Consider the following 27,645-nt stretch of genomic DNA (forward strand, 5'->3'; position numbering starts at 1 on the left):
ATGTTGAAGATCTCGCGGACTGGGGCCTCTGCAAGGCATTCCCAGCACACCCTCACTACACGTTTAGGCACGCCGGGTCTGTCCAGTGTCCTCCTCCGCCACCTGATCCAATACACCACCAGGTGGTGATCAGTTGACAGCTTAGCCCCTCTCTTTACCCGACTGCCCAGAACATATGGTCGCAGGTCTGGTGATACGATAACAAAATCGATCATCGACCTGTGGCCTAGGGCGTCCTGGTGCCACGTGCACTTATGGACAGTCTTATGATCGAACAACTCCAGTTTCAACTCCAGACTGAAAGAGAGTCCAGCCCCTCTCCAGGAGGCTGGTTCCAGAGCCCAAGCCATGTGTAGAGGTGAGCCCGACTATATCTAGCCGGTACCTCTCAACCTCACGCACTAACTCAAGCTCCTTCCCCACCAGAGAGGTGACATTCCATGTCCCAATTGCCAGTCTTGGTAGCCGGGGATCAGTCCGCCAGGGCCTCCGCTCCTGGCCACTGCCCAGCACACAATGCACCCAACGGCGCTTCCTGTGGGTGGTGGGCCTGCGGGAGGATGGGCCCATGTCCCCTTTTCGGGCTATGCCCGGTCGGGCCCCATGGACTAAGGCCCGGCCACCAGACACTCGCCCTGAGGCACCCTCCCCGGGCCTGGCTCCAGGGTGGGGCCCCGGTAACCCTATCCCGGGCAGGGTAAACTGTTCCCTTGATGTTTTCCTCATAAGGGTCTTCTGAGAAGTGTCTTATCTTTTCACTTTGAAGCTGGTTTTGTGCTCTCTGCAGAATCAACTTCACTTTATGTCCCCTGACCGTGGATCCATGGTGCAAACTCTTGGGAATAAGTCTGCTCTGTCTGCGTTTGAGGTTAAAGTGGAGGTGGTTTCCATAATCTGCTAGTTTTCTTGATTCCCTTTCATATCACAGCAGTTCAAGAATGTTCCTCCCAAAGTGCATGGTAATATGTCTGTATAGGTTCTCATTCATCCAGGTCATAGTAATCTAAGGAGTTTAGAAAGAAAGCAACTGGACTTCTTTAAATTCCTGGGAATCTCTGCCATTTGGTCTTAAAACTGAAAACACTTCAAAAAAAATGAGGGTTAAAACAATTTCAAGAAACTTAAGGAAGTTCAGTCACTTTTCAGATGATGTTTACTGAACACATCATAGAAAATCCAACTCTGACTCAAATGCAACAACCTGCTTGTTTAACAGTTAAACAAGCAGGTTGCTGCATTTGATGGTGCATTAATTAGAAAGCCTCTGTGATGCAGAGCAGCTGTAACTGTGAAGTGAATCTTCTGAAAAGTCTACCAATTAAAACCTTTTACAACATACACATTTTTCGTGCTGGGTTATGTTGACTGGCTCGAGCAGAATAAGTGCAGAGTCCTCAACATTTTTTCTGGTGCGCCGACCTTTAGAAGCTAAACAAAGATTACTTTCTGACCCATTATTAATACAAAATTATCACCCAAGTTAATATTATTTTAGCAGCAGCCACCACAAGTTTGCCCTGTCTATCACATTGCAGCTGCTGTGGCTTCCACCCACAATTTGAAAACCACTGAACTAAACATGTTGATCAGTGAATTTCACTTTATAAGCTAATCTGCGCTTCCCTTTTTACTTATTTCTCAACATTCAGTGTCTAAAATTAGCTACTAAAATATATGCGGGGGTTTTACTCGGACACTCGCAAGGCTGAAATGGTTGCAGTCAAAGCTTTTTCTGACTGTGTAACAATTGAACTAACTTGTGATTTATTTTCTTCGGTAAGCTCTTTCTCTAACTTTGGTAGGTTCGTCTTTGATCTGATCATGTTAAGTCATTGTCAGATCAGCATCTTCATCTGCTCGTTTTCCAACACTAGGCATGTTTAACAAGGATCTCTCAATGACACCCTGGCACAAATACACTCAGATGCATCTGCAGCAAGCTGAGATAAGGAGGGCTGGGTTTCCTTCTTCCTCTGAGCTCCAGGAGGGAAATTATAGCCTCTAAAGACACGTTGGGTCACAGACCTGCCTCGACTGCTGTCCACAATGATCCTCTACCTGCTCTTGCCTGCTTTTGTCCTCGGTATGTGTTTGCCTTCACTTGAGAGTTTTTCTTTAGATTTTGTGGACATTTCCTGCTTTTTGGATTTGCTTTAACATTTCCATGAATTGTTTTCCCCTTGTGTGGGGGCGTAATGAAGGAAACAGCAGAGGCAAATGAAAGTCAGAGTGAGAGCATTCCTTTTAAAAGTGGCCCGACTGGCATAGCTGATCGTAAGGAACATCTTTGAATTTGTTGTTTGCAGGTACTGTGACATCACAATCAGCCAACAGCACAGCGGGACAGCTCGATGAAGTTGTGAGGAACCAAACATTCAACAGTAAGTTCATTTCTTACTTAAAATACTTTGTACAACAGTGTCAAACACGGAAGTGGAGGCCAGAAATAGACCATCAAAGGCTCCATTTTGGTCTGGTGAATGGTTTACTCTTGTTTTTCCATTAGAAAAATGCAACTGTTGCCTATAAATTGTAACATAAATCTGATGACAGTAGACTGTAACCTTTGAGGTGTTTTATAAACAGATTGCTCATAAAATGCAGCAACATAATTAAACAAGTAAGAAAACGTGCTGTCTGGCAAATTCATTACCTTATCAATATTTTTACACCCTTTTTGATGTTTGTAAACACTGATGATGTGTTTTGAGGACAGAGCGCACCTGACTGCAGAAAGTGACTGATCTCCAGTAGTGTATCTGAAAAGATGGCATCTATACAAACTAAATGCACACAAATGTTTTCATTCATACATTTATGCATTTAATGCTCTTGTCCAAGATGTCACAGGTCACATCCAGGATATTTAATACAGATATTTACTGATTTCTTTCTGTGTAACAGACCAACATACTGTATAAGACATGGGCTGTGATTAACACATCTAATCGCAAAACTGCAGAATATATTCATAATCATTTAAATGCCACTAGGATTAAAAGAAACCTGTCCAACACAGCACATGTAATGACTGGATCCTGTGTTGGACAGATTTGGATGCTTGAGTGATCACAAAAAGTGTGTTATACTAGCTAGCCAAAGAGCAATTCAAAAAACCAGTTCATCCTGCTCAGAACAGGGTTACAAAGCTCCAGCCCTGGGCCAGGTTTATGGGCTCAAACCAAACACTTGGTGGCCTTAGACCATGAGACAAAGCTAACCCAGCCTAACAGAGAGGCATGGGCCCACGATGCAGGAGGGGGCGATAGAGGTTTGGTGCACTGTACCTTGGATTGTCTAAATAATTGCAGAGCGTTTTGTTCCAGCCTTTTCAGTGGGAGAAACATTTCGCCACTCATCCAAGTGACTTCTTCAGTTACTGACAGGACTGCTTTGATACGGTGATTTTGATAAATGACATGCAACTGTCTTCATAATGGACAGAATAAATAAGTGATTAAGTCAGCCAGGAAGCCAGGAAATTGTCTGCTTGAGACACAGATCAAGGCAGTTGGGAACTATTTTTTCATAGACTTGGAAACATCTAGTTGTTTTGCAGCAGAGGGAATTACCCCCTTCTGAACATAAGGAAGAATGCAGATTTAAAGGAATTTTGTATTGTTGTAAGTCCACCAATTACATATCTGTTTCTAAACAGGACTTATTGATGCATAAATCAAATTTAAATGCAAAACGTTTTCCACTTTGGATAAACAACCATTATGAATTCAAGGTGCAATAATACCTAGAGTGAAACAAAATGTTTTGCCTGCAGGTACACTGAAACCAAAGAATGTGACATCCACATTTTACGAAGAGAAGAAGGCGGTCGAGGAAAAACTGCAAAGTAACCAAGGTTCTGTTATCGCAGAAGGTGAAGGTAAGTTAATGATTATCAGCACGTCTTATTTACGTGCTTTGCATATAGTGCAGATTAAACATGAAAAATTTGTCGGAGAGTCAGCTTCTGTTTTCTACGTGTGTCCTCCTTTTAGTTCATATGTGTCAGAAAAATCTTTGATTACTTTGCAGAGAGTTTCCAGGATGAGGAAAATAAAATTACTGGGGAAAACTGTGATTGGAAGTCACTGCAATTCTTCAGTTCCACCTACTGTGGTGAAAATTTTCACCAGGACATGTGGAATATCGGCAGAGATAACTGGTGTGTCCAGGAACGTTTCATCGGGTAACTGAATAAATATATCCACAAACCTCCATGTTTAACACACTGAATAATACTCGTTATGCATTTAAAAACTCAATATTCTGAAGGACAAAACAGCATGATTAGAATTATTGCTGAGAAATATGTAATCATCTTTTCTGGACTTCTTTGCATTAATTTTCAGTATTAAAGAAACATGACGTGACCTTTTAATCTTTATTCTTCAGAAAATCTTCAAAAAGCACAAAGATTCAGGGTAGTAGTGCTGTTTCACTAAAATCTATGTCATAGACATGAAACTGGTGAAGTTTTGCTCCTGAAACTGTAAAATATTCCATAATTCTGGTCTATAGAGTGTTGAATAACGGGCTAATAAAATACTAGAATTTCACTCACAAAAGTTATAAATGTTTTGGACAGCCTCACATATTCAATTTTAAAGAGTCAATTCGATTAAAAATTCTTCAAAAGGCACCAAAAACATAAACTGGATGGAAATTTCACATATTTGAACGTGAGTGTTTCTGGGGATTGACTCACTTTTGGTGCCAGCCCCATGTGGCCACTCGAGGAACTGCAGTGGGATGCTGCCACAGATGGGCTCTATAGGGCCCCCTTTAATATTTATGGAATGTAATTATGGGAATAAGAAAACACATCAATACCCAGTCAATTTTAATTAAAAAAAAATGTCCATACTTACATACAGAGCTTTAAAAGGAAATGGTAATGGACGGGTTGTTTTAAAGCGCTTTGCTACTCTGAGCACAAAACTTGCCTCTTTTATCCAAGCACCTTTTTCTATGCTCTTTCTGTCTAAGGCCATATCCACACTAAATAGTTTTTGTTTGAAAACGCATCTTTTTCTCTCCGTTTTGACCTTCCGTCCACACTGCGATGGCGTTTTTGGTCAAGGAAAACTGAGATTTAAAATGCTCTCCAAAGTGGGTAAATTTAAAAAGACAGTTTTCGAGTCGCAGTGGGGACGAAAATGGAGCCTTTTGAAAACGATGAAGCATTTTAGTCATGTGATGCAGTCACGTGACCAATTCAACTAAGATGGTGGACAGCAGCTGTTTTGTTTGCTCTCAGTTTTGACAGCCCTATTAAAGATTAATATCAGTCTGTACATGCTCCAGATAGCTTTTCTTCAAATTCTTTAATTCTCACTTGGTTTCGGTACTTTGTACTCTTGTGTTACTTGCAGCGTTGTCAGTCCTTTTAAAAAATGTTGCGCTTTTTCTCGACATTTTGCCGCGACGTTTCAAAGAGCCGTAAAGTAAATAAACGGCAGACGGAAATGATGCAGGTCAAATCGTCTTTTTTCAGTCGTTTCAACTGAACTCTTCGGAAACGAGGGAAAAACTATGGTGTGGATGCTGAGCGTTTTTAGACGAAAACACATTTTTCAAATTTATCTGGATTAGACGTAGCCTAACATTCACACACACATATATACTCAGATGGATGCATCAGAGAGCAACTTGGTTAGTATCGTTCCCAAGGGTATTTGGCATGCAGACTGGAACAGAGAGGGATCAAAGCGCCAACCTTCCGATTAGAACAAGCCTGAAGACTAGGTGAGGACAGAGGTGTTTTTACATGTACATTGTACATGTATGTCTGTGAAGGTTCTCAGTCATCCAGGTCATCGTAGTCAAAGGAGCTTGCAAAGAAAAGCGTCTGGACTTCTTTAAGTTGCTTGAAGACGTTTCACCTCTCATGCGAGAAGCTTCTTCAGTTCTAAGGTCAAATGGTGGAGAGTCCCAGATATAAACCTAGTGGGAGTGACCCCCCACAGAGGGACAAAAGGACCCCCTGATGATCCTCTAATCGCCTGAGCCAAGGTGGGAAACTGGGCGTGGGTCCCAATCAGCCAGAGTTTCGGGTGTGTTCATTGTGAAACCTGGCCCCACCTTATCATGCGAATTCCTGAGGTCAGATGGCCCAGGATGTGAGTGGGCGTTAAGGCGTCTGGGAAGGGATCTCAAAACTGGATTATAGATGGCAGAGAGTTGGTGTCGTAAACCCCCGCCTCTTTTCAAAGATGGTCGCTCACAGTGGACATAGAGGGCTTCTTTCACTCCTCTTTCAAACCATCTGTCCTCTCTGTCCAAAATGTGAACATTGGCATCCTCGAAAGAGTGTCCTTTATCCTTAAGATGCAGATGGACTGCTGAGTGACATTGTACATGTAATTCAACAATCATGAACTAATGAAAAATTAAAAATAATTGTCAGAGTGCAAAGTCAGTGTTAACAGTTTACATGCCAAATGTACCTTAGTATCAAAGTACTCCTGTCAGTGACATCAACAGTTGGCCTCAGCAGGCCATAACTGTCCACGTGCAGGAAGGAAAGCATGCAGAGAGTGTTTACCTCAAGCCCCATTTCTTCTGAAGTGGTCCATAGTTCCTGCAAGCTAACCTCTCGCTTATTTTCTTCATCTCTCACTTTACTCTGCAGCTTGTTCTTTCGTTCAGTTTCCAGTGGCAAAAATTTTTCCTTTCAACTTTATTTATACAGCGCCAAATCACAACAACAATTGGTGCTTCATATTCTAAGGTAGACCCTACAATAATACATGACACCAAATGAATAATTAAACAATATTTTTGTGATAAACTTTGATCAACTGATGTCATTTTCAGTTGACTCGACATACCGGACGAATGTCTGCAGTACCCCTTTTGACCTCTAACCAGAGGGGCGCTGTTTCATTTGTTAAATAGAACAAAATGAAACATGCATGCTAGTAGCAGTAGTAGCTTTTTAAGAAGTTAAAAATTCATATATGTATTTAAATATATACATATATATATATATATATATATATATATATATATATATATATATAAATCCCCACTTGCCCCTGTGGGTGGTCAATCCTTCAAGCTCGAGTCCTCTACCAGAGGCCTGGGAGCTTGAGGGTCCTGTGCAGTATCTTAGCAGTTCCTAGGACTGCGCTCTTCTAGACAGAGATCTCCGATGTTGTTCCCGGGATCTGCTGGAGCCACTCGCCTAGCTTGGGAGTCACTGCAAAAAGTTTTTTGGCTTTGAATATCCAACCTTGGAATTTTCAGATCATCTGAAGGTTTACTCAAATGAAAGCATGTGTTTTAGAGAATGACTGTTCAATGAAGTGCTTAACAACTCCTGACATGTGACTTTTGTGAGCGTCATCTGGGTGTAAATTTTGATCTTAAAAGTCACTGGCTACTACAGTTTTTAAATATATGTGGAAATACTCAAATATAGTAGTGTTTGCTTTGGTTCTTTACTGTAAAACAGTGATCATATCATCTAAATTACAAAGTAAGTAGGAAAGAAGTCAAAAAGCCCATTAGGTCGATAACAAGTCACAAAGGGAAATATTCAACATCCAAACAGGCTTAAAGAGAACGAGTGCCTCTCCTGCCGAAGGGTTAATATGAGCAGTGGTCTCTTCCTTCAGCCCACTCTCTCCTCTGTTTAATTTCAAACAGGAAGCAGTTTAACCACAACAGTTTTTCTCAAGGTTGATTTGCTGCTCAGTTTCAGTGCCTGGGGGTCCAGCACAACAGTTTCATCTCATAATCTTAAAATCTATGTTTTTATAATTTCTTATGAAATATGCCGCCACCCCACACAAAAGCATATCAAATTAAAAGTTATTGGTGTATGTTTGTGATAAAAACTAAGAAATTAAATGTTATGGGAGGTTTTTGGATGATGAAAGAAAATCGTCAGCTTTAAAGGAACTAAATCAACAGAAAAATTTAAAACTTTAGGGAACCAGAACTAGACAAACACAGCATAGAGGGAGATCGCAACAAGGGACAGAAGGAAACTAAGGACGTATGTGAGATGTAAGAGTGGCTACACCCATATTTTATGTGCTGTTTTGTTTTTGTTTTTATATCTGACTCTGTTGAGGTTTCTACTTTTTTACGTACTTTTGCTGCATTCAAGTCAAATTGTGACTGCAGGCTCAATAAGACACTTTCAAACATTGCAAGTTTCATACTTTAACTGATGAAAAAACAAATACAAGTACATTAACACATTTGAGCAAATATTCTTCATTATCAGAGGAGTTGTTTCACCCCCATCATTAACTTTTCTCCATCTATTGCAGAGCTTACAGTGACCTAACACACTGCGTGGAATTTCTGGCTAATATTACCAGCTGTTTCTTCCCAAACCCTGATATTCAAGACTTCTTTATCGACATCCATTTGAAATTTTTCCAGAACTGCACCAATGAGAATGATCCGATGACTGAAGATGCCCCTCAGAAGGTGGTGATTGGCCTCACTCTCCTTTCTGTGAGCTTCATCCCCATCATGGTTTATATGGTTGCTCGGAGTTAGACGTGCACTTGTTGTACACAAGAATTTACTCCAGAGGCTGATGTGTGTATTTTTTTTAACAAGATTTAAGTCATACATTTAAATGTGGTTAAAAATGTGCTTTGTTAAATCATCTTGTGTTTTTACGAGTATTGTAACACTTTCACTTTGCGTGGTAGACATCAGCAGCTATGCATAAGCGCTTGAAAGACAATTTGGCTGAGATGTTATGAACATGATGTTTAAAAAACAATGATACAGCACTGAGTTTGCTATTTTGTTTCATTTTTGTCTAACTGACAAATATGCAACATATTTAATTGCATAGTTTGACTGTGTAATCTATATAGAGGGAAAATGTATATGCAAATAAACTATACTACCTAAAATAACATCTTTTTTGTGTCTATATATAACATATGAGTCTGTGTTTTTTTCAGTGTAACTGGAAGAAAGACAGATTTTTTCCCCCAAAATGTCACCCTAAGAATAATAATAACAAACAAAAAAGTATTTACATGATACTCGTGTAGTTCTGCAAGAAGTTTTGTCATTTATCACAGACCAAAAAGTTTATTTATGGACACTTTTTAAAACCACTAAGGCTTCCAACTTCTGCCACTAACCACTCCTCAAAGCACCTGACCATATCGTTCCACCAAATTGCGCTGGTCAACATATGTCACCCCCCTGCACCATCACAAGGTGGTGATTCATCGAGGCCTCCTCAGGAACTGGAAGGACCCACAAACCAGACTCAACAACGTGTTTTAAGTTGAACTGTATTGATCTTTATTGTGGTAAAGTGTTTTTAAGAAACTGGGAGCAGGCAGGCTGAGTGTGGATGAGGTGGTGATGTGGAGTGGAGTTGTTCCCAAACTGCAGGTAAATCTATGTGTGATCTTTGATTGTGAAGTCTTCAGACAGGTTGCTAACTGGGGCGACCTAAAGCCCCTTTTCCTTTTGAACCTACTCGGATCGACTTGCCGTGGATCAACACGACTCAACTCAGATCGACTGGTTTTCCATTAAAACCCAGTGTGCGTGTTTGCCATCATAGCTACGGGTCTGGGTGTGATTGATTAATATGCAACACGAGTGCTACAACAATGGTGGACAGTGAGGCAAGAATATACCTGCTGCTTGGTCTGTGGCTTTTCGTCAGTCTCGGGGACCACAGTGGGGTTTTGCAACCATTTGCCCCATTGTTTTTGTTTCAAAAATGGTGGTTTTAATTTTTGTGAATGAGACACTTTCATGACTCGTCAACTGACTCGACCAGCAAATCGGTGGCATGCCGTGTGACAACTTCACATTTTACTACTTAGTAGGTACCAAGCAGGTATGTTTTAGTACCTGCTTGGCACCCGGGACAAGCAGGTACTAAAACGTACCTGGTACCAGGTACTATGACCTAATGGAAAACCCTGAAAACCATGGCAAACCGTGATGAGTCCAAGTAGGTACTAATGGAAAAGAGGCTTAAGAGTCTTACTTGTAGCCTGATGATTCAATATATCAATGGGTGAGGAAGGGCTGACCCAGAGAGAGACAGAGAAGAAGAGAGAGAGAAGGGAAAAGGGAAGAAGAAAACAAAAACCCAGACCCACTCGGTTCATAACACCTAGGATGAGTTGCTGGGGCATTTAGTATTTCTTGTTTATAGAACCCTATAAAAGGTTAAAGATGTGGTTTACGTGCCCTAGGAATCATAAAGACACAAGAACAACCTTTCTTTAGCACATTTTTTAAATTTAATCCAGGTCATCTCAGAGGAAAACCACAGTTTCTTTCTGCACACCTACAGCACCCAAAACCACACACCAAGCCAACCCTCCCTTTTCTGTTCACCTAAGAAAATCCCAACGAAAGTTTATGGTGAGTTCAGTGATACCATTGTGCCCAACAAAAGAAAGTTCAGCGGCCGAAAATTAACCAGTGGTCTGCCAGGGAACCGTTGCACCACCTGTCCTTACATTTGTAGCCTGATGACTTTGTATTTACTGTTTCTAGAACATTATAAAAGGTTAAAGCAGCTGTTTAGATGCCCTTCTTAATGAGTGGACACTTTGTACATTCAATTACATTCTTCTGCTACTATGAAATACTGATGTCTTTGTCTTGCAACTTCTGGGGGGGACTCAAATACTGATGGGACTATGGACCAAGTCAATATGGCACTGCTAAAACTGCTAACTTTGAAGAACATAAAGGATATGTTCATTGTTCATAAAGGTGTGGCAGAACCCCCCCCCCCCATCTCAAACAGGAATATTAGATCAATCCAGAAACATTGAGAGCCGGGAAAAAAACGAAAACACGGTCTACTTTATAAAGACAGAGGGACACATAAAAAGGAATAGATTAACTCAGACACTATAAGTAGCAGGTAAATAAGAGAAGATGGAAGTGAACACACAGAAAACCACACAAGGATCTGAATTCCAAAATAAAAGAGGAAGTAAAAGTCAGCTTCAAAGTTTAAACAAAGAGATCTGACGTGGAGATAAAATTCAAGAACCAAACTGTGACATTTATTGACTTCAAAATCAGACCAACTTCTCAGACAGCAACTGGCTTCCTTTTATACTCCACCTGCCTCAGGTTATATCTGGAATATTCTATTTTGGGGGGCAGCAAGACAAAAACCTTTTTTACATAAATCGACATCAAACAAAATCTGGAACCAAAAAAATTACATATATTACATTTTGTTGCTCTGTGCTCCATCACCCACACACAAGCTGGATTTTAGGCCTTTGTTTCATGTTGGAGCTGAACTGAGGGATCTCAGTCTGCTTGACGAAAGAGACCGGTCGCATATGTTACACATTTGATAAGTTACTTTTAATTGAAACATCCTAAATAACTTTTTACAACTGTATATGTGCATTTAATAGCGGGAATGAGGATCAGCACCTCCAAATCTGAGGCCATGGTTCTCAGCCGGAAAAGGGTGGAGTGCCCACTCCGGGTCGGGGATGATTTCCTGCCACAAGTGGAGGAGTTCAAGTATCTCGGGGTCTTGTTTGCGAGTGATGGGAGAAGGGAGCCGGAGATCGACACACGGATTGGTGCGGCGGCTGCAGTGATGCGGACGCTGCACCGGTCCGTCATAGTGAAGAGGCTACGAGCTGTGGGTAGTGACCGAAAGAACGAGATTGCGAATACAAGCGGCGGAACTGAGCTTCCTCCGAAGGGTGGCTGGCCTCTCCCTTAGAGATAGGGTGAGAAGTTCGGCCATCCGGGAGGGGCTCAGAGTAGAGCCGCTGCTGCTCCACATCGAAAGGAGCCAGCTGAGGTGGTTCGGGCATCTGACAAGGATGTCTCCTGGGCGCCTCCTGGGGTTGGTGTTCCAGGCATGTCCCACTGGGAGGAGGCCCCGGGGCAGACCCAGGACATGCTGGAGAGATTATATATCTCGGCTGGCCTGAGAACGCCTTGGTATTCCCCCGGATAAGCTGGAGGAGGTGGCTGGGGAGAGGGAGGTCTGGGCTTCTCTGCTTAGGCTGCTGCCCCCGCGACCCGGCCTCGGATAAAGCGGATGAAGATGGATGGATGGATGGATGGATGGATGGATGGATGGATGGATGGATGGATGGATGGATGTTTTCATAATTTCTTGTCTACTATGTCTTTCTCCTCCTAACTCCTTTGTGTATTATCATCATCTCCTGAACTGATTTCAGGGCTCTAACACGTGAAAGCATGCATAAACATGTTTATTGTCATGCATACTTATAGCAGATGAAACATATCACCCTCACGTCTCCGGAGAGCTAACAATGAGCTATCTAAATGAAGACAACAGCTAGTTATAAGTAGAGATGGCACGATACCACTTTTTTATGTCCGATACCGATATCATAAATTTGGATATCTGCCGATACCGATATGAATCCGATATAGTGTTTTTTTAATCAATAAAACTGTTTTTTTTAATATCTTGCTGCATTTTGTATAAGTTCATACTCAAGTTTAAAACAACAACTACACTAAAGCTATTCTGTTATACCTGTATGCAAAAAAAAATATTTCATAGTTCAGCAATACTGATCAATCTAATAAACTTAAACCTACACCATCCTCCCTATTCTGGTATTTTAAAGAGTACTTAGCGTAAATATTAAGCAACCTAACTAATAGGGTTCCAACTCCCAGCAACAACAAAAATAAATAAATAAAAAATAGGGAACCACCCCTCACGCTCCACCTCATGATGCTTAATCAACGTAATCAACCTTAATTTGATGCAGTGTGAAAATAAAATGCACAGAAATCAATTATTTTTCAAGAAATATTAAATAGATTCAACATCTTTCTTCAACAAAATTGCAGACTGTACAGATGGTACCTTCCCAAAGGAAGGTACCATCTGGGTACTAGGGTATATATATTAGACTTAATAGTCACTATATACAGTAATTGACTTCTATTCATTTTACATCAAATTAAAACTTTCGGTGTAAGATTCGGATAATTATTTATTAAAAGCGAGACATTTTAAATGAGAATAAGAAAGAAAAGTATGTCTTTGTGCCCCCTTTTCCCTGTTAATGCCCTATCGGCCCCCCTGGCTAAACTTTGCTAGATCCGCCCCTGCACAGTTACCAGCGTCAGCTACGTAGAAAAAGATCCTGGAGTAGAAAGTAATATTAAATACATTCTAACAATAGCTGATCAAGCTTAAACGTGCTGCTGTTGTTTAGCCGCTGGTTTCCTCTTTCTGGTGCAAAGTGGGCCAAAAACAAACCAGAGAGATGGACTCGCGACAGAAAAGCCGATCAGCTGATCATTAAGCAGTTTCATGATTGAAGTAGCAGCAAGAAGAGGCAGTCGCTCCATATATAGCTTGTTAAGCTTAACGCAGCAATGCTTTACAAACATTCAGAGATGGACTTACACACTTGCTTTACTTCTCTCGGGGATAACTTTGTCGGAGATGAAATGCCGGGTTGCTAGTGAAGCTCCACATGCTATCCAGACCACCGACAGGTCCCGCATGCCACAGCTGCTCTATCACGTGATGCATACTGCTCCGACGTGCTAACGTTCTGAGGTGAGTTACGGCGTGTTGCAAGTTTTGTGAGGTGCTTTCGTGATATTTAATGGATCGGATTACATTTTTTATTTTTCTCCGATATCCGATCCAGTAATTTAGGTCAGTATCGGACCGATACGTAATATCGGATCGGTCCATCTCTAGTTATAAGCGAACATTATGCCAGCTAATGTTGGACTTGACTGTTCTAAAAAACACTTTTTCCTTCTGAAAACATCACATCATATGAGAGCTTATTTGATAAGTGTCCAACTTCAACAATGTTAGATGTGCTAACAGTAGCTAACAGCAGCTAATAGAGGCTAACAGACGGTAATAGAGGCTAATAGCAGCTACATGTGTTTTAATCACTTCACTTTATTATGATCTATGATAAAGCAGGCCATGCTTTGCAAGTCCCTAACCTATGAGTACACAGTAGTGTGAACAACCTTTAACCCTGACTAAAATGTTTATTCATTTTAACACTGAGAATGAAACCATTTACTGCACCACCCAAAACCACACACTAAAATCAGGAGTTGTCCACATACTTCTGACCACAAAGTTCACATAGTTATCTGAGACCTGCAAGCATGAAGAAAGCAAATACTGAAACTTTTTCTTTGTTTTTGTCCTGAAAAATATTAAGCAATGCATTGTTAAAATCTGATTTATAGTTATGTGACCTTATGGCAACTTAATCTGACTAAGAAATCAACAGTCAGGCGAAAATTCACTGACTTGAAAAGGACTAATGAGCTCCATCAACCACTCAAAATCCTTAACCTCATACTCAAAAGCTATGATCTGTTGGCTCCAGCAGATGATGATAGGAATCGTAAACACACAGGAACAACCTCTCTTTAACAGCTTTTAATGAATTTCCAGGTCATCTCAGAGGAAAACCACAGTTTCCTTCTGCACACCTACAGCACCCAAAACCACACATCAAGTCGGCCCTCCCTTTCTGTTCACCCCAAAGAATCCTAATGAAAGTTTCTGGGGAAGTTCAGTGATACCATTGTGCCCCACAAAAGAAAGTTCAGCTCAGTGTCAGAGGTGTCAAACATAAGGCCCCGGGGCCATTATCAGCTTTCTGTGGTCCAATAGATATGGGTTTGCAATGTGTTAATTACACAGCACTAAATGAGGTTTCTTTACTGTCTTGCTGTTTTTAAGCTTTTTTTTTTAGCTTTGGTTTCTATTTGGATTTTCTTACTATGCTTCTTGTGTTTTAGGCTCCTCTCTCAGTTCCACACTGTGTTTCTTCTGTACACTACCACTTGTTCTTCTTGCCTCTGTTTTTTGTTTGTTATTTCCTGTTTTGCTTTGAGGTTTAATTTTCATTTGAGCGTCACTTTCTGTTGTTGCCTCCTAGTTTTCACTTGCTCTCCTGCTACTTTCTTAGGTTCAGCTATGTGTCACCACAAGTATCTAATCAGTCAATAACATTGCAGCAACTCAATGCTTTTAGGCATGTAGTCATGCTCAAGGCAACCTGCTGATGTTCAAACTGATCATTGGGGTGGGGAAGGAAGATGATTTAAGTGACTTCAAAAACTGCTGACCTACTAATTTTTACAGAGTTTACAGGGACTAGTCTGAAAAAGAGAAAATATCCAGTGAGCAGCAATTCTCTGGGGGAAGTGGATCTCAGAGGTCAGAGGAGAATGGCCAGACTGCTTTGAGCCTAACGTAAGGTTTAAAGTAAACTTAAATAACCACTCATCTCAAAGTATCTCTGGAACCAGTTCAGTTTTATTTATATAATGCCAAACTACAACAACAATTGTCTCAAGGGGGTTTATATTGTTGAGGTAAAGACCCTACAATAATGCAAAGAAAACAGAGAAAACCCCAACAACGATATGACCCCCTAGGAGCACTTCCTTTGGCAACAGTGGAAAGGAAAAACTCCCTTTTAACAGGAAGATACCTCCAGCAGAATCAGGGCAGGAAGGGGCGGCCATCTGCCAGGATTAGTTGGGCATGAGTGGATGACAACAGGACAAAGACATGCTGTGGAAGAGAGCCAGAGATTATTAACACATCAAACATCAAACACATGAAACCTGGGTGCCACTCCTGCAGCTAAAAACAGGACACAGGAGGTACAATTAGCGCAGGTTCACAATAATAATAGTAATAATAATAATGATGATGATGATTAGTGGTGCAACGGATCACAGTTGATCCGTGATCCGAACCCACTCCACGGTTTGGCACGCACGTGATCCAAAGATTCAAGGAGCAGAGTTTGCGGCATTTAAGCAGCCCTTTGCTGCCCAATCCGACCGGGCTAAAGCTATTACAAAAGCTATTGGGGTCTATAGCTGCAGACATGAGGACGTATTCCGTTGTGCAAAACAAGTGGTTTAAACATATGATGAACATGGTTGAGCCACGCTGTGATATCCTGTTGCGCGTCCACTTCAGTAAAAAGCATGTATGAGCAGGAAAAGTCTAAAGTTATGGCTGAACTGTCCCAGGATTCTTCTGTTTCCCTAACTACAGATGGGTGGATCTCCAGGGCAACATAAAGCTACGTGACCGTGACCGTGCATTATATCACAGCAGAGTGGTACATACAAAGCTCTGTACTGCCCTATATTGCACATTAATTTGTTTTATATGAGTTTTTATATGAGTCTTACGTTGAATGTTTTTTAATGGGCAAAAAATATGTAAATAAATAAATGGTGAGTTACATTTTTCTTGTCTTTTTTCTTTTTTTGCTGATCCAAAAATCGATCCGATCCATGACTTAAAATCGTGATCCAATCCAAACCGTGAGTTCTTTGACCCGTTGCACCACTAATAATAATAACAGATAATAGAAGACTGAATAATTGTTGCTTGCTCTGGTGACTCTTGAATTGTGCTCCAACGTTTGGATGATAGGTCAGAATTTGACATAAACAACATAAATGCATGGATCAAAAGCTACTGTTTAATGGTGTGGGGGATATCTTCTTGGCATACATCTGAGCCTTATTTAACACTAAAGTATTGTAGCTGATCATGTCCATTCCTTTATGGCCAGAGTGTACCATCCTCTGATGGTGGAATCCATCACGGTGATGTTCAAATTATCTTAATTTTGGCCTCCACACTGACCAATCCAACAGAGCACATTTTGGATGTGATGGAACAGAAAATTCCCATCATGGATGTGCAACCAACAACTGCAGCTGTGTGTTGCTATCAGAGATGGGCAGTAACGCGTTACTGTAATCCGATTACTTTTTTCAAGTAACGAGTAAAGTAAGGGATTACTGTTGCAAAAACGGTAATTACCGTTACTTTCCCGTAGGAACGCTGCGTTACTGCGTTACTAAAACCGTGATTTTTTGCGAGAATGTCTCATGACAGTGACGTAAGCGAGTGCGACGTTTGTGGCAACAGCTGTGTGCAGATCAACAATGGATAATATATGGAGTGCAGGAGAGAGTATGAGCGTGCAGCGTTTAAAGCGTGGAAGTACTGACCTTACTTTGAGCTTGATTCCATAAAAAGTGACAAAAACATTAGTGTCCGTTGTGCGTGGGAAGAAAACTTCTTTTTACAGCGAAAAAAAACCCTAAACTTCCAACAAGCACCGAGTAGCTACGACGTAATGGGAAACTCACAGAGAAACTCGCGGATTCTTCCACTGACCGCGGCACACCTGCACCAGGGTAAACCTCCGCCTACCCCACTCCTGCTTTACAGGTGAAAATAGAGCAACAGGACCGCTGAGTCTTTGACTTATTTTATTTTCTGCTGTGTTTTACTTGCATCTATTTGAAAGACTGAGTGTAAACACAAAAAATATTTTATTTTATGTGCTGGAATGTGCAGAAAATAGGTTTAAATATTAAACAAATTTCTTCCAGTCAGAGAATGTTGCATATAATTACATTTTTGCTTGATGCATAAAGTTAAAAGAAAAACTAATAAAACAAGTTTTAAAAGGAGACTTTTCCATTTGATTACATTTTGTATGATGGATTATGCAGAAAAAGTAGAATTGGGCTGAAAGATCTATCACTTTATCACCTCTTCAGGTTGTAAATCATGTTTTTAAAGAGTAACTAAGTAACTAAGTAATTAATTACTTTTGAAAATAAGTAATCAGTAAAGTAACGGGATTACTTTTTTGGGGAAGTAATCAGTAATTAGTTACTGATTACTTTTTTTCAAGTAACTTGACCAACACTGGTTGCTATCATGACAATATGGTCCAAAATCCAAAGTCATGTCTTCAGTTTATCTTGGCTGTTTACATCGCCTCTTCAATCTCCTGTTTCTCTTGCTGTGCTTTAGATTTATCTATGAGTCTTTGACTTTCTGTAGCCACTGAAGTTCATCTTTTGTTAAATTATTCTGACACCCATCCTGCATGTGGGACTTTTTTATTTATGTGAGCTAAGAGGCACCAGTCAGTCCACTCAGCTTTTCGAAGTTCTGGCGAGCCTCACTGATGGGGAGGAGAGCCAAACGTAAAAGAGCACTGGAAAATTGGCAAATTGGTGTGAAAAGGAAAATTGTTTGAAATATAGATATGGGTTTTTTGTTCTTTTTAAAAACATATTAAGCTTTGTTTTGCTAACACTTTCCATTTTTCTGATCCACTATACTGTGTTGTTTTGGCTAACAGACATTTAAGGTTTCTGCAGAAGCCTTGAGAGAGAGATTTGATGCCTGAGCTGATCGGGTTGAGCTAAAAATGATTGAGAAATATAATTTATGAAATAAGAACATTTTTAATATCTCCCTTATCAAAAGTAAACAATAGGGGTATCATAAATCTAAATATCTTTGAAATAAATTATTCCTTTAGCTCCCACCTGTGTGTGTATGTGTGTGTGTGTGTGTGTGTGTGTGTGTGTGTGTGTGTGTGTGTCAGTTAAATTGCTATGCAGAAGGGTGCACTGCCACCTTCTGGTTAAAATTCAGTAAAAGTTTTGATTCTTTTTTACCCAGAAAATGAATTTGAGTATCTGTTCTGTTTCATTTATCTACTCCAGTGACCCATATTTTAAAATGTACTAATGTTGTTTTGGTTTGTTATTTTTATACATTAAGAAAAATATTATTTAGCCAATTCTCTTTGACTACTTCTTACAAAAAATGTAATTTATTTCATTCACATTAGGAAAAAAATTGGATTTAAAACTTAAAGTATGTTTGAGTGAACGATACGTTGCAGTATGTTAATATCGCTCTTATAGGTGAAGTTATGACTCTGTAAGATTTTCATCAATAACAAATGATAACGAACGCCATCATAGTCAGGCTTTTTATCTTTTGTTTCTAATTAATTCTAAATAAACATCTAATAATTAAAATATTTATTTTATTATATCAGAGACAGATAAATTAGGTGAAGGTAAAGGGCAGTATTCCCTCTAACGTTGCATTAAGGAACCCCAAAGTCACATCATATACATGCAGTGTCCAAATGTACCTGTTTTACCCTGAAACTGCCTGTGCGTGTATACCGTGTAAAGTCATGCTAAAGAAACTGTTTTATGATACATAACAGGAAAACCACACTCACTGTCTCTGTGGGTTAGGAAGTCTTTAAATTATTTTTTTCTCTTGGGTTCTGCCTATATTTCAAGTCTAGACACGCAAAATGTGCGTCTGAGCGAGAGTGTGTGGGCTGATGACGAAAAACAAGTAGTGCATTCTTCTTTCTAATGAACCCTCAGCTCAGAAAAACAAAGCCCCCCACTGTGGTCCACATGACTCAAACTGAGCTTATCGCACTTTTCTGTTTGTGTATGGCTGCTGCAGCTCGTCTCTGATATTAGGACGGCCTGTCTGCAGGTTCAGCCTCCTGCAGACTCTGCGAGTTCAGCAAAGCAGATCATAAGTAACTTTTACATTGATAAATAGTAAAGAAACACATTTCCAGCTCTATTTTTTTATTCTTAGATTCTGCTAGAGTGGCCTTTCATGATTATCACTTTAAAAGAATCCTTATTTATCTCATGCCGGACTTTCCAGAACAAATAAAGCTTCTGACAAAAAGTTTCATTTTTTAAATTTTAATCAAGTATTTTGTCTTCAAGTGTTATTAAACAACATACATTTGCATCACATAAATATTGAAAGAACATTAAAATAAGGTAAATTATTCAGTTTTTCCATAGCTTGTTAAACATCAGAACTACACATCAGTTCACAGTAACAGTGCTAAAACACACTCATGGCTTACAAATTACACATTCACTGATTCTATGTCAAAATTCCACATTAACAGTAACCGAGCATTCAGCTTTCCAGCATTTATTAAATGTGAATTTATTTATTGAATGTAAATGTAAATATGATAATCAAATGTACATATCCGTCTCCTTTTATCCATCTACCTTCAGTCTGAGGCTAACATGGCTGAAAATACATTTGAAAAACAGCAGTGAATTATAACCCATTTACTAAAAATAATCCACAAACCTTGTGATTATTCAAGAACAAAGGATGGTTCTGGGTAGTTAAGCTTGTACTTCCTCTGTAATGTTAGCTGGCTCCACACTTCTATTGGTTAGTGGATGTAAACAGTAGAAAGAATATAGTTCCTTTATGCAACTGCTCGCAGCAAGGCTTGTGTTTTGTTTCAGATAGTTATTTTAGACAAGACCCATTGACTTACTAAAACAGCTGGACACTACTGTATTGTAAAATTACTGAAACATGAGCATGAGGTGCATTTGCTGTTTGTGCGGTTATAAACACAGACTGAACACAGATGTGTGACCATTCAGAAATGCCTTAAATGTGAGTTCTGTGGGGAAACAGAGATTGGCTACTATAAAACCTTTAGTGATGAGCTTAGCTGGTCGTTTTGACTCTTATTGAACAGAACATTAAAAGTCAGTCAGATCCATAAAAGTCAAATCTTCACATTTAACAGATTATTTTCTCTCGTGTTTGGCTGCCACAGTACTGTCCAAAACTCTTGAGCCACCCTTCATTTCTTTATATTTTGATTCCAAGGAGCAAGGCTTTTTTGCAATTTAAAGTGGTGTTGACTGATAGTTCTCCAGGCTTTTGTGTTTTTCTTCAGCGGCTTTTTCACTCATTTTCAGTCCAGTTTAGTATTTTCGCACGGACAAAGGGTTACCCAAAGAGTTATTAGCTGAAAACCTGACGTATCTTGTCATGTTGTGCAGTGTGTTCTTAAAAAATTTGAAGAAACTGGACAAGCGAAGACAAACAATGAAGTATCAGACCTAAAATCTATCATCAGAAATGGTCCCAAGTTGAAGGGTGGCTGTTAAGAAGCCATTTACAAGGACGGGAAACAGGAAATGAAAGCTAAGGTGTCCCAAATTACATAAAAATTAGACAGAAAATCAGTGGCAACTTTTGGTTCTGCAGTAAGTAAAGAAGAGGATGTGGAACAAGGTAGAACAGTGTCTACAGCCAACTGTAAAACATTGTGGAGGTACAGTCATGGGCCTGGATGACTGAGAACTTTCACAGACATAAGTCATGGGCCCGGTTTGGAGCTGCTAAGGCAGGCTGTATATTCTGTATTTTCATTATTGTTTGCACATTTCACTAAGCTTTTGATATGTCCCTAGCAAAATATGAAGAAAATCTGACTATGAAAAATTTCTTTTCATAGTCAGATATTGCTCACCATTGGAAGTTTAATATTGCATCACTTACTTTGTATTAGCATTAAGTGACAGTGACAGCACCAGAGTGATTTGAATCAAATAGACAGTCCTAAAACCTTTGTAGTTTATGGAACAGGCCAAAAAGAAAAATACTCTGTCCCTATATTAGGATGCAGGATCTTTGGAGGATAAGTTAGTGTAAGGATGTTTTTTTTATTGTGTTCCATATTTACTTTTTACTTTCTATCCATCCATTTTATAACAGCTGGGCCCAGGTCGCGGGGGCAGAAGCCTAAGCAGAGAAGCCCAGACCTCCATCTTCCTAGCTACCTCCTCCAGTTTGTCCAGGAAAACATCAAGGTGTTCCCAGGAAAGCCAAGAGATATAACTGCAACAGAATGTCCGGGCTGGCTTTGTTCATTATTTGTTCCTTTTAGGCTGAGCAGCAGTAAAGAACGACTAACCCAGGAGAAATCTCAAGTAAGATTTGGTCTTTTCATATGATTGGGTAAAGACAAGAAAAATCTAGAATATCAATATGTCTGTGAAGGTTCTCAGTCATCCAGGTCATCGTAGTCAAAGAAGCTTGCAAAGAAAAGCGTCTGGACTTCTTTAAGTTACTTGAAAACGTAAAGAAGGTAACGTAAAGAAGTCCAGACACTTTTCTTTGCAAGCTCCTTTGACTAGAATATCAATATAACATTTTAATTGGATCCATCTTCATTCGAGGAGTCACTCTTGCTTTGGTTTCCTCCTCCTGCACATTCGAAGCCACGTGAATCGTATGACTGCCACTACACAGGCTGTCAGCATAAACAAGATGACCAACAAAAAGCTTATAACATCCACAGAATGATACACATACCAGGGCATCTTATAAGACTCGGTGCGTAAATGTGCAGCTCCTTTGTGCCTCATAACAAACTCAATCCAGTAAACTGCAGCATCCAGAGGATGCATTGGTCTGTCTCGGTGGAGAGCAGACAGATGCTTCATGTTGTTTCTGTAGGAGGGATTGTTAAGAACTTCTTGTAGGACTTTGAGGAAATTCTGCTGGGTGACTTTTGTTACATCCACCATTTTAGCAGCTCCTCGAACTTCCATTCGCAAAATGTTTTCAAACTGGTCAAACAGCAGGGGAATGCCAATAATTGGCACACCATGGTACATGGACTCATAGATCCCATTGGCGCCACCATGAGCCACAAAGGCTTTTATCTTTGGGTGACCCAGCAAGTCGTTTTGGGGCATCCATTTCACCAGAAGGGTATTGTTCCCCACATTGTTGGGGCGTTCACCAGCATGCCTCCATACGACCTTTTGAGGAAGCTGAGCAAAGGCAGCTGCGATTTCTGAAGTTATTTCTATTGGCAAACCATTCACCAGCGTCCCCAGAGACATCAGGATGAAGCCGTGTTCTCCTGAACTTTCAACAAACTCCTCCAACTCTGAAGGTAAGGCCTCAGCAGGCTTACACTGAAATCCTCCAATGTAGACAATGTTCGGCATGGTAGGCCTGGGGAATTCGAAGACAAAGTCCACTCTCATGGGCCACAGGTCTACTCCTTGAAGAAGCTGATAGAAGTTCACATCTGGGCCTAAGTACTTTTCTACCATTCTATCATAGGGAGGACACACTATAAACTTGTCAATGCAGGTGTTGAGGAAGTAGTGGAATGTGTTTTTGACTCTTTCAGAAAAGGTCATCTTGTCAGATATGGCATTTCCAGAAGTTGGGACATATGACGTTGGTGATGGAGCAACCACAAAATGACCTTCCCCACTGGTGATCCATCTGATGTTAAAAACAACTGGAAGCTTTAGTTTGTGGGCCACTATAACTCCAACAGGAAGTCCAGGGTCCATAAGAACCAGGTCAAAATTAGAGTCACGTATCTTCGACATTAGAGTCTTGTTCTCAAATATTTCTACACCTAACAGACTAGCTTGTTGGTGGATTTTTGATAATGAACCTATCATTTCCCAGTAGAACTTTATGAAGGCCATCAAAGATGCCCCTTGTTTTTTGATTTCCAGTATCTTGACCAGGAAAGCTACATAGAAGTCCTGCTCCTCTATGCAGACAGCCTCTGGTAAGGTGACAGTGATGGAGCTGTAATGTGGTGCCTCTTCTTTGACATACCAGCTAGTGGCTGTGCGGACCACAGTGACTTCATGGCCTTTGGCGTGGAGGCTCTGGATCAGCAGGTTCATGTTCACCCAATGGCTGCCATCAACGGGGAACACCAGAATCTTTCCACCCTGGACAGGACTTGGAAGTAGTGACAAAGTCACCCCCAGAAGAAACAGAGAAACTCCTGGAATGCTCCCCATGGATCAAGTCTGAGGAAAACCATAGAACAATTATAATTTAACTGTTAAGTTCACAGTCAATGTTGCAAGTATGATTGTACAAGTGATGCATAAATGACATCTTGAATTTCTTCCAACTGGCAAACTTATTTAAGTTGCAGGACCCACCAGATTACAGAATTATTGATTGAGTTGAAAGGGTTGTCTTTTTGAATGGTGCTACTTAGATAGCTTTCTTATTTCTAAGCAGGTAGTTAAAATTGCCTAAACCTGGCAGGTGTGCAAAAATAAAGGTAAAAAATAAAAAGAGAAGAAAAACAAATACTAGTTCAAAACAAAAAAAACCCCACAGGACTCTAATCACAATGTCCTGGCAGACAATACCATGTCTTTACATGGATTTTGTAGGTCTTGGGCGAACAATTGTCTCTCAGCATCTAATACTGTTGCAAAAGTTTTGAATATAATGGTAAGATATGTATTACCATATAATGGTAAGACATAGGCATGCACTGTGTCATGACCTGATATGAATGAATGCATCCATGTATGAAGGTTAAATACTTCAAGTCAAAGTCAACTTAATTCTGAGTTCTGCTCTATGTTCAGGACATACACAGAAATCAAATGTCATATCCTCCTGATCCACAGTGTGCATACAGATACAGATTCGAAATTACATATTAGGTCTCAGCATATTAAAATGAATTACACAAGATACATTAAAGCCTAGATTCTATTATTGCTTTCTATGCACAAATACATTTGAGGCTTACAAGAATTCTTAAAGGTATATACGCTATTGCATTTCTTTATGTAAAAATATAAAGTATCAATGATTTATTAAAAGCCTCCATCAATTATTGCAAGTGAGGAAACATCAGAATGAAAGTCCTTCATGTAAAGTAAAGGCTAAGACATGGAGCATCTTTTTGAGAGCAGATAACTCTGAGTGGGTAAAGAGGTGAGGGAGGAAGTTCACTATCACGACAGCCTGGCTGATGAAACCTGGTGGAACCACCCAGAACTTTTCTCTGGGGTCACGAGACTAAAAAAAGCTGTGTGAGGGGTTTGTGGGATCACCCGCAATACTAACAGTTTTGTAGAGGGAGGGAGAAGATTGAGGCCCCAGATAGCTTCCCTGCTCCATTTACTATATTCTGTGGCTCAAGGTGGTTGAGTCTTCAAACCACACAGAGATGCAGCTGGTGAAGATGCTCTCAATCATGCCTCAGTAGAAGGTGCACATGATGGGTACTAGGGCTGTCACTTGTCTAGATTGTTTTCACTGCACCACATACTAATTGAGATACCTCACTTCTGTAGTATGTCTCATCATTTTTGCTGTTGAAACCCACCATAGTTGTATCATCAAATCAAATCAAATCACTTTTATTGTCACGTCACATCACTGGTACAGCACATGTGAGTGAGATTCTTTTCTGCAAGCTTCACAAGCAACAGTGGTGTGCAAAACAAAGAAATGTAAGAAACAAGCCAATTATAAGAGCAGGAATGTGAGAATTATGAGAATAAATATATGTACAATTTCAGGATGTGCACAATAATGTATGTATGTGTGCCAAACTTTGACAATATCCCTATAAAGTTGCATCACTGCATATTGTTTAGTTTGGACTTTGTTAATTTGACTGAACGCCAAAAATAAATATAAATAAACCATAAATAAACCTGCAAATCTAATAAAGAGGTTATTGCTGTAGTGTGGGGTATGGTTGTGGGTCAGCAGAGTGAAGAGAAGACGACTCAGCAGACATCCCTGCTTGATGTGCTGTTGTTGACCTGAACTGCTGGTGGCCTCTCAGTGAGGAAATCCAGCAGTTAAATACAGGGGGAGGTGTTTCCAAGTGTCTATTAGAGACCCAATACTGTACTTGTGTCTTGGCAAAGACAAACACAATAAACTATTACTCAAGAAACACAAAAAAGGACCGAAGGCTCTGTATAAGCAAGACAGAGAAGAGCCATTGTGTCTAAATATGCCACTTTCTTGGTGTGTGTCAATCAGTCCATGGCTGTTTTTGCCCTGGGCCAAAATAAAATGTTGGCAAAGCTATAAGAGTATAATGCATCTAACTAGTGCACACAGTGACTTTCCACTACAGTTGGTGTTTTATGCACATTTTGAGTCATCTGGAAGATCTGCACAGTATCAGTGGAAAATCTTCCACAACACTTAATGTAGGATATAAAGTGTGTCACTCCTTACAGAACATTGATAGTGTAATAATGCAATGACACAGTCACATCCAGCAACAACTCATTTAAAAAACTAAATGGAAACGATATTTGTAAAGTGAAATACGTCTCTTCAGAGATAACCCAATCAATAATCAATTGGTTTCTATGTAAACGTGTCTTCTTTTCTAAATGTCTTTTCCACAACTTGAAAAGATCTCATTTCACCTTGAACATTTCAGCCGACTTTCTGAGGTTGTGAGCTGTCTGCCAAAGCTGTCTAAAGTTTTATTTGTTTTGTTTTTGTGTTTTTTTTCCGGTAGCATGTACTTCAGACAGCTCCAAAAAGCTTGACTTTGGCCAAACAGGGCCAAATCATAACATTATTTAGTCCAAAAACAACATCCATGGACAACTGATGATTACTGGTTTTGCGCCTGGAGGTCCCTGTCATCATAATGGTGGTCTATTTGTTATTAAATGACCATACTATACTTCAAAGGTTGTATTCAATGTACAAAGCACCTATAGTGTGCCACTGGTGAGCTCACACTGCGTGTATTCAAAACACTGCATTTAAAATGACTTGGAACAGTTTAATAACTTCACTGTCTGAGCGACCAACAACAACAAGAGAAGAATTTTTGCCAGATGTCAGAGATCAGTGGAGCTTTTTACTCTGCGTATGTGTTGAATCACTTTAAAACTCGAGCAGTTGATTAATATATGTCTGTTTCTCTTTCTGTGCAGTGACTTTGTGTCTGCAACAATCGTGTAACATAAAGTCGCAGAATCTTAGAGGTATGTGGCTGACATCATTGTGGAGGCAGATGCCCCCACAAGATCTTCTCTGGTTATTAAAATAATGGTTTGTCACATTCTGCTCATAAATGCACACTGTGTGCATTAACTCTAAATATACAGTTCTGTGTAATATAGCATTTTAATTCTTCTTTAAGCCACATTTCCTGTTGTTTTCTGCAGCTATCATTTGTAAATTAAACCATACTAAAAACCACTAAATGCCCAACCTGTGCTCTATTTATTGCTACATTTAACAGAGGTTAAGTAACACCCACACCTCTTTGAACTCTGACTGGATTGGATCATGACATCATACCTAGAAAGGTGCATCACTGCATATTGTTTAGTTTGGACTTTGTTACTTTGACTGAATCTGTCCAGGCACACATAATACTTGCAACAAACTCAGAGCTTTTTGGAGTAGTTTCTGCTATAGGAGCTCCCTCAAGGATCACTTTGCCATAACGAGATCACACACAGGCTAACCTCACTGTGTAACATGAAATGTTGCAACAAATCAAAGTTCAGGGGGTGTATGTATGTCCTGAGTAATGCCTGCAGTCTCTAATCTCGTCATCTACATTTAGCAGGGATTTTCTAACAAGCTAAAAACACCAAAGAGGAAGAAACATGCCCTTGTATTCAGTTTCTTTTCTGAATGCCAGCTGCTGAAGAAAAAACAACTAAGTCTTCTGAGTTTATTTCGGAAGTGCTGAGTAAGCATTTATAATAGTTTAACTGTTACTGTGAAGGATAGAAAGTGTTGTAACCTACCTTAAATGCCTGAGAATGTGGACAAAAGTACTTTGGATCCTCTCTGAGAGAAAGGAGCTCAGCTTCAGAGTGCAGGAGAAAAGAACCCAAATCCTAATTACTGTGTTGCATAAGGTGGGAGGAGTGTGTAACCCGTGGGTTTCATATGCATGTGCGCAGTTTAGGGTTGGGAGAGGAAAGGGAAGTAGTCTTCCTACAGAGCACATACTCTGTGGCACACACACAAAAACTGTGGAGTAACACAATATCTTCTTAAACAGAATAAAGCCAGTGTGGTCTTGATCTGTATGAGCTCAACCAGTGAGATACCCCTGTTCCTAGAAAGTAAGAACATTCCAATGACAAAAGAAAAAACCTGGAATTGCAAATTCTGGGAGTTTGCAAAAGCTCTCGGCATTCTCA

At 40.1% G+C, this 27,645-nt stretch overlaps 1 protein-coding gene and 1 pseudogene across 3 annotated transcripts; one reads left to right on the plus strand and one right to left on the minus strand.

Moving 5' to 3' along the window:
• The first annotated feature begins 1,730 nt into the window (after nt 1-1,730).
• LOC101472092 (uncharacterized) lies at nt 1,731-8,888 on the plus strand. 2 transcript variants are annotated; one of them, XM_004565932.2, is made up of 6 exons: nt 1,731-1,776; nt 1,875-2,083; nt 2,307-2,381; nt 3,776-3,880; nt 4,033-4,186; nt 8,283-8,888. In XM_004565932.2, the coding sequence occupies exons 2-6, from the start codon at nt 2,047-2,049 to the stop codon at nt 8,515-8,517; spliced, it is 606 nt and encodes a 201-aa protein (XP_004565989.1). In that variant the 5' UTR covers nt 1,731-1,776; nt 1,875-2,046; the 3' UTR covers nt 8,518-8,888. The 2 variants fall into 2 exon arrangements, with proteins under 2 accessions (XP_004565989.1, XP_076743959.1); XM_076887844.1 differs by having other exon boundaries at nt 1,775-2,083.
• A 10,671-nt stretch (nt 8,889-19,559) lies between these two features.
• LOC106675625 (UDP-glucuronosyltransferase 2B31 pseudogene) lies at nt 19,560-27,362 on the minus strand (annotated as a pseudogene). Its single transcript, XR_013099929.1, has 2 exons — nt 27,244-27,362; nt 19,560-23,496 (listed from the first exon to the last, which is right to left on the minus strand). The product of XR_013099929.1 is annotated as a UDP-glucuronosyltransferase 2B31 pseudogene (transcript).
• Nucleotides 27,363-27,645: the final 283 nt, after the last annotated feature.

This window comes from Maylandia zebra, linkage group LG8, assembly GCF_041146795.1.
Source record: "Maylandia zebra isolate NMK-2024a linkage group LG8, Mzebra_GT3a, whole genome shotgun sequence".
In the NCBI taxonomy this organism is placed as follows: Eukaryota; Metazoa; Chordata; class Actinopteri; order Cichliformes; family Cichlidae; genus Maylandia; species Maylandia zebra.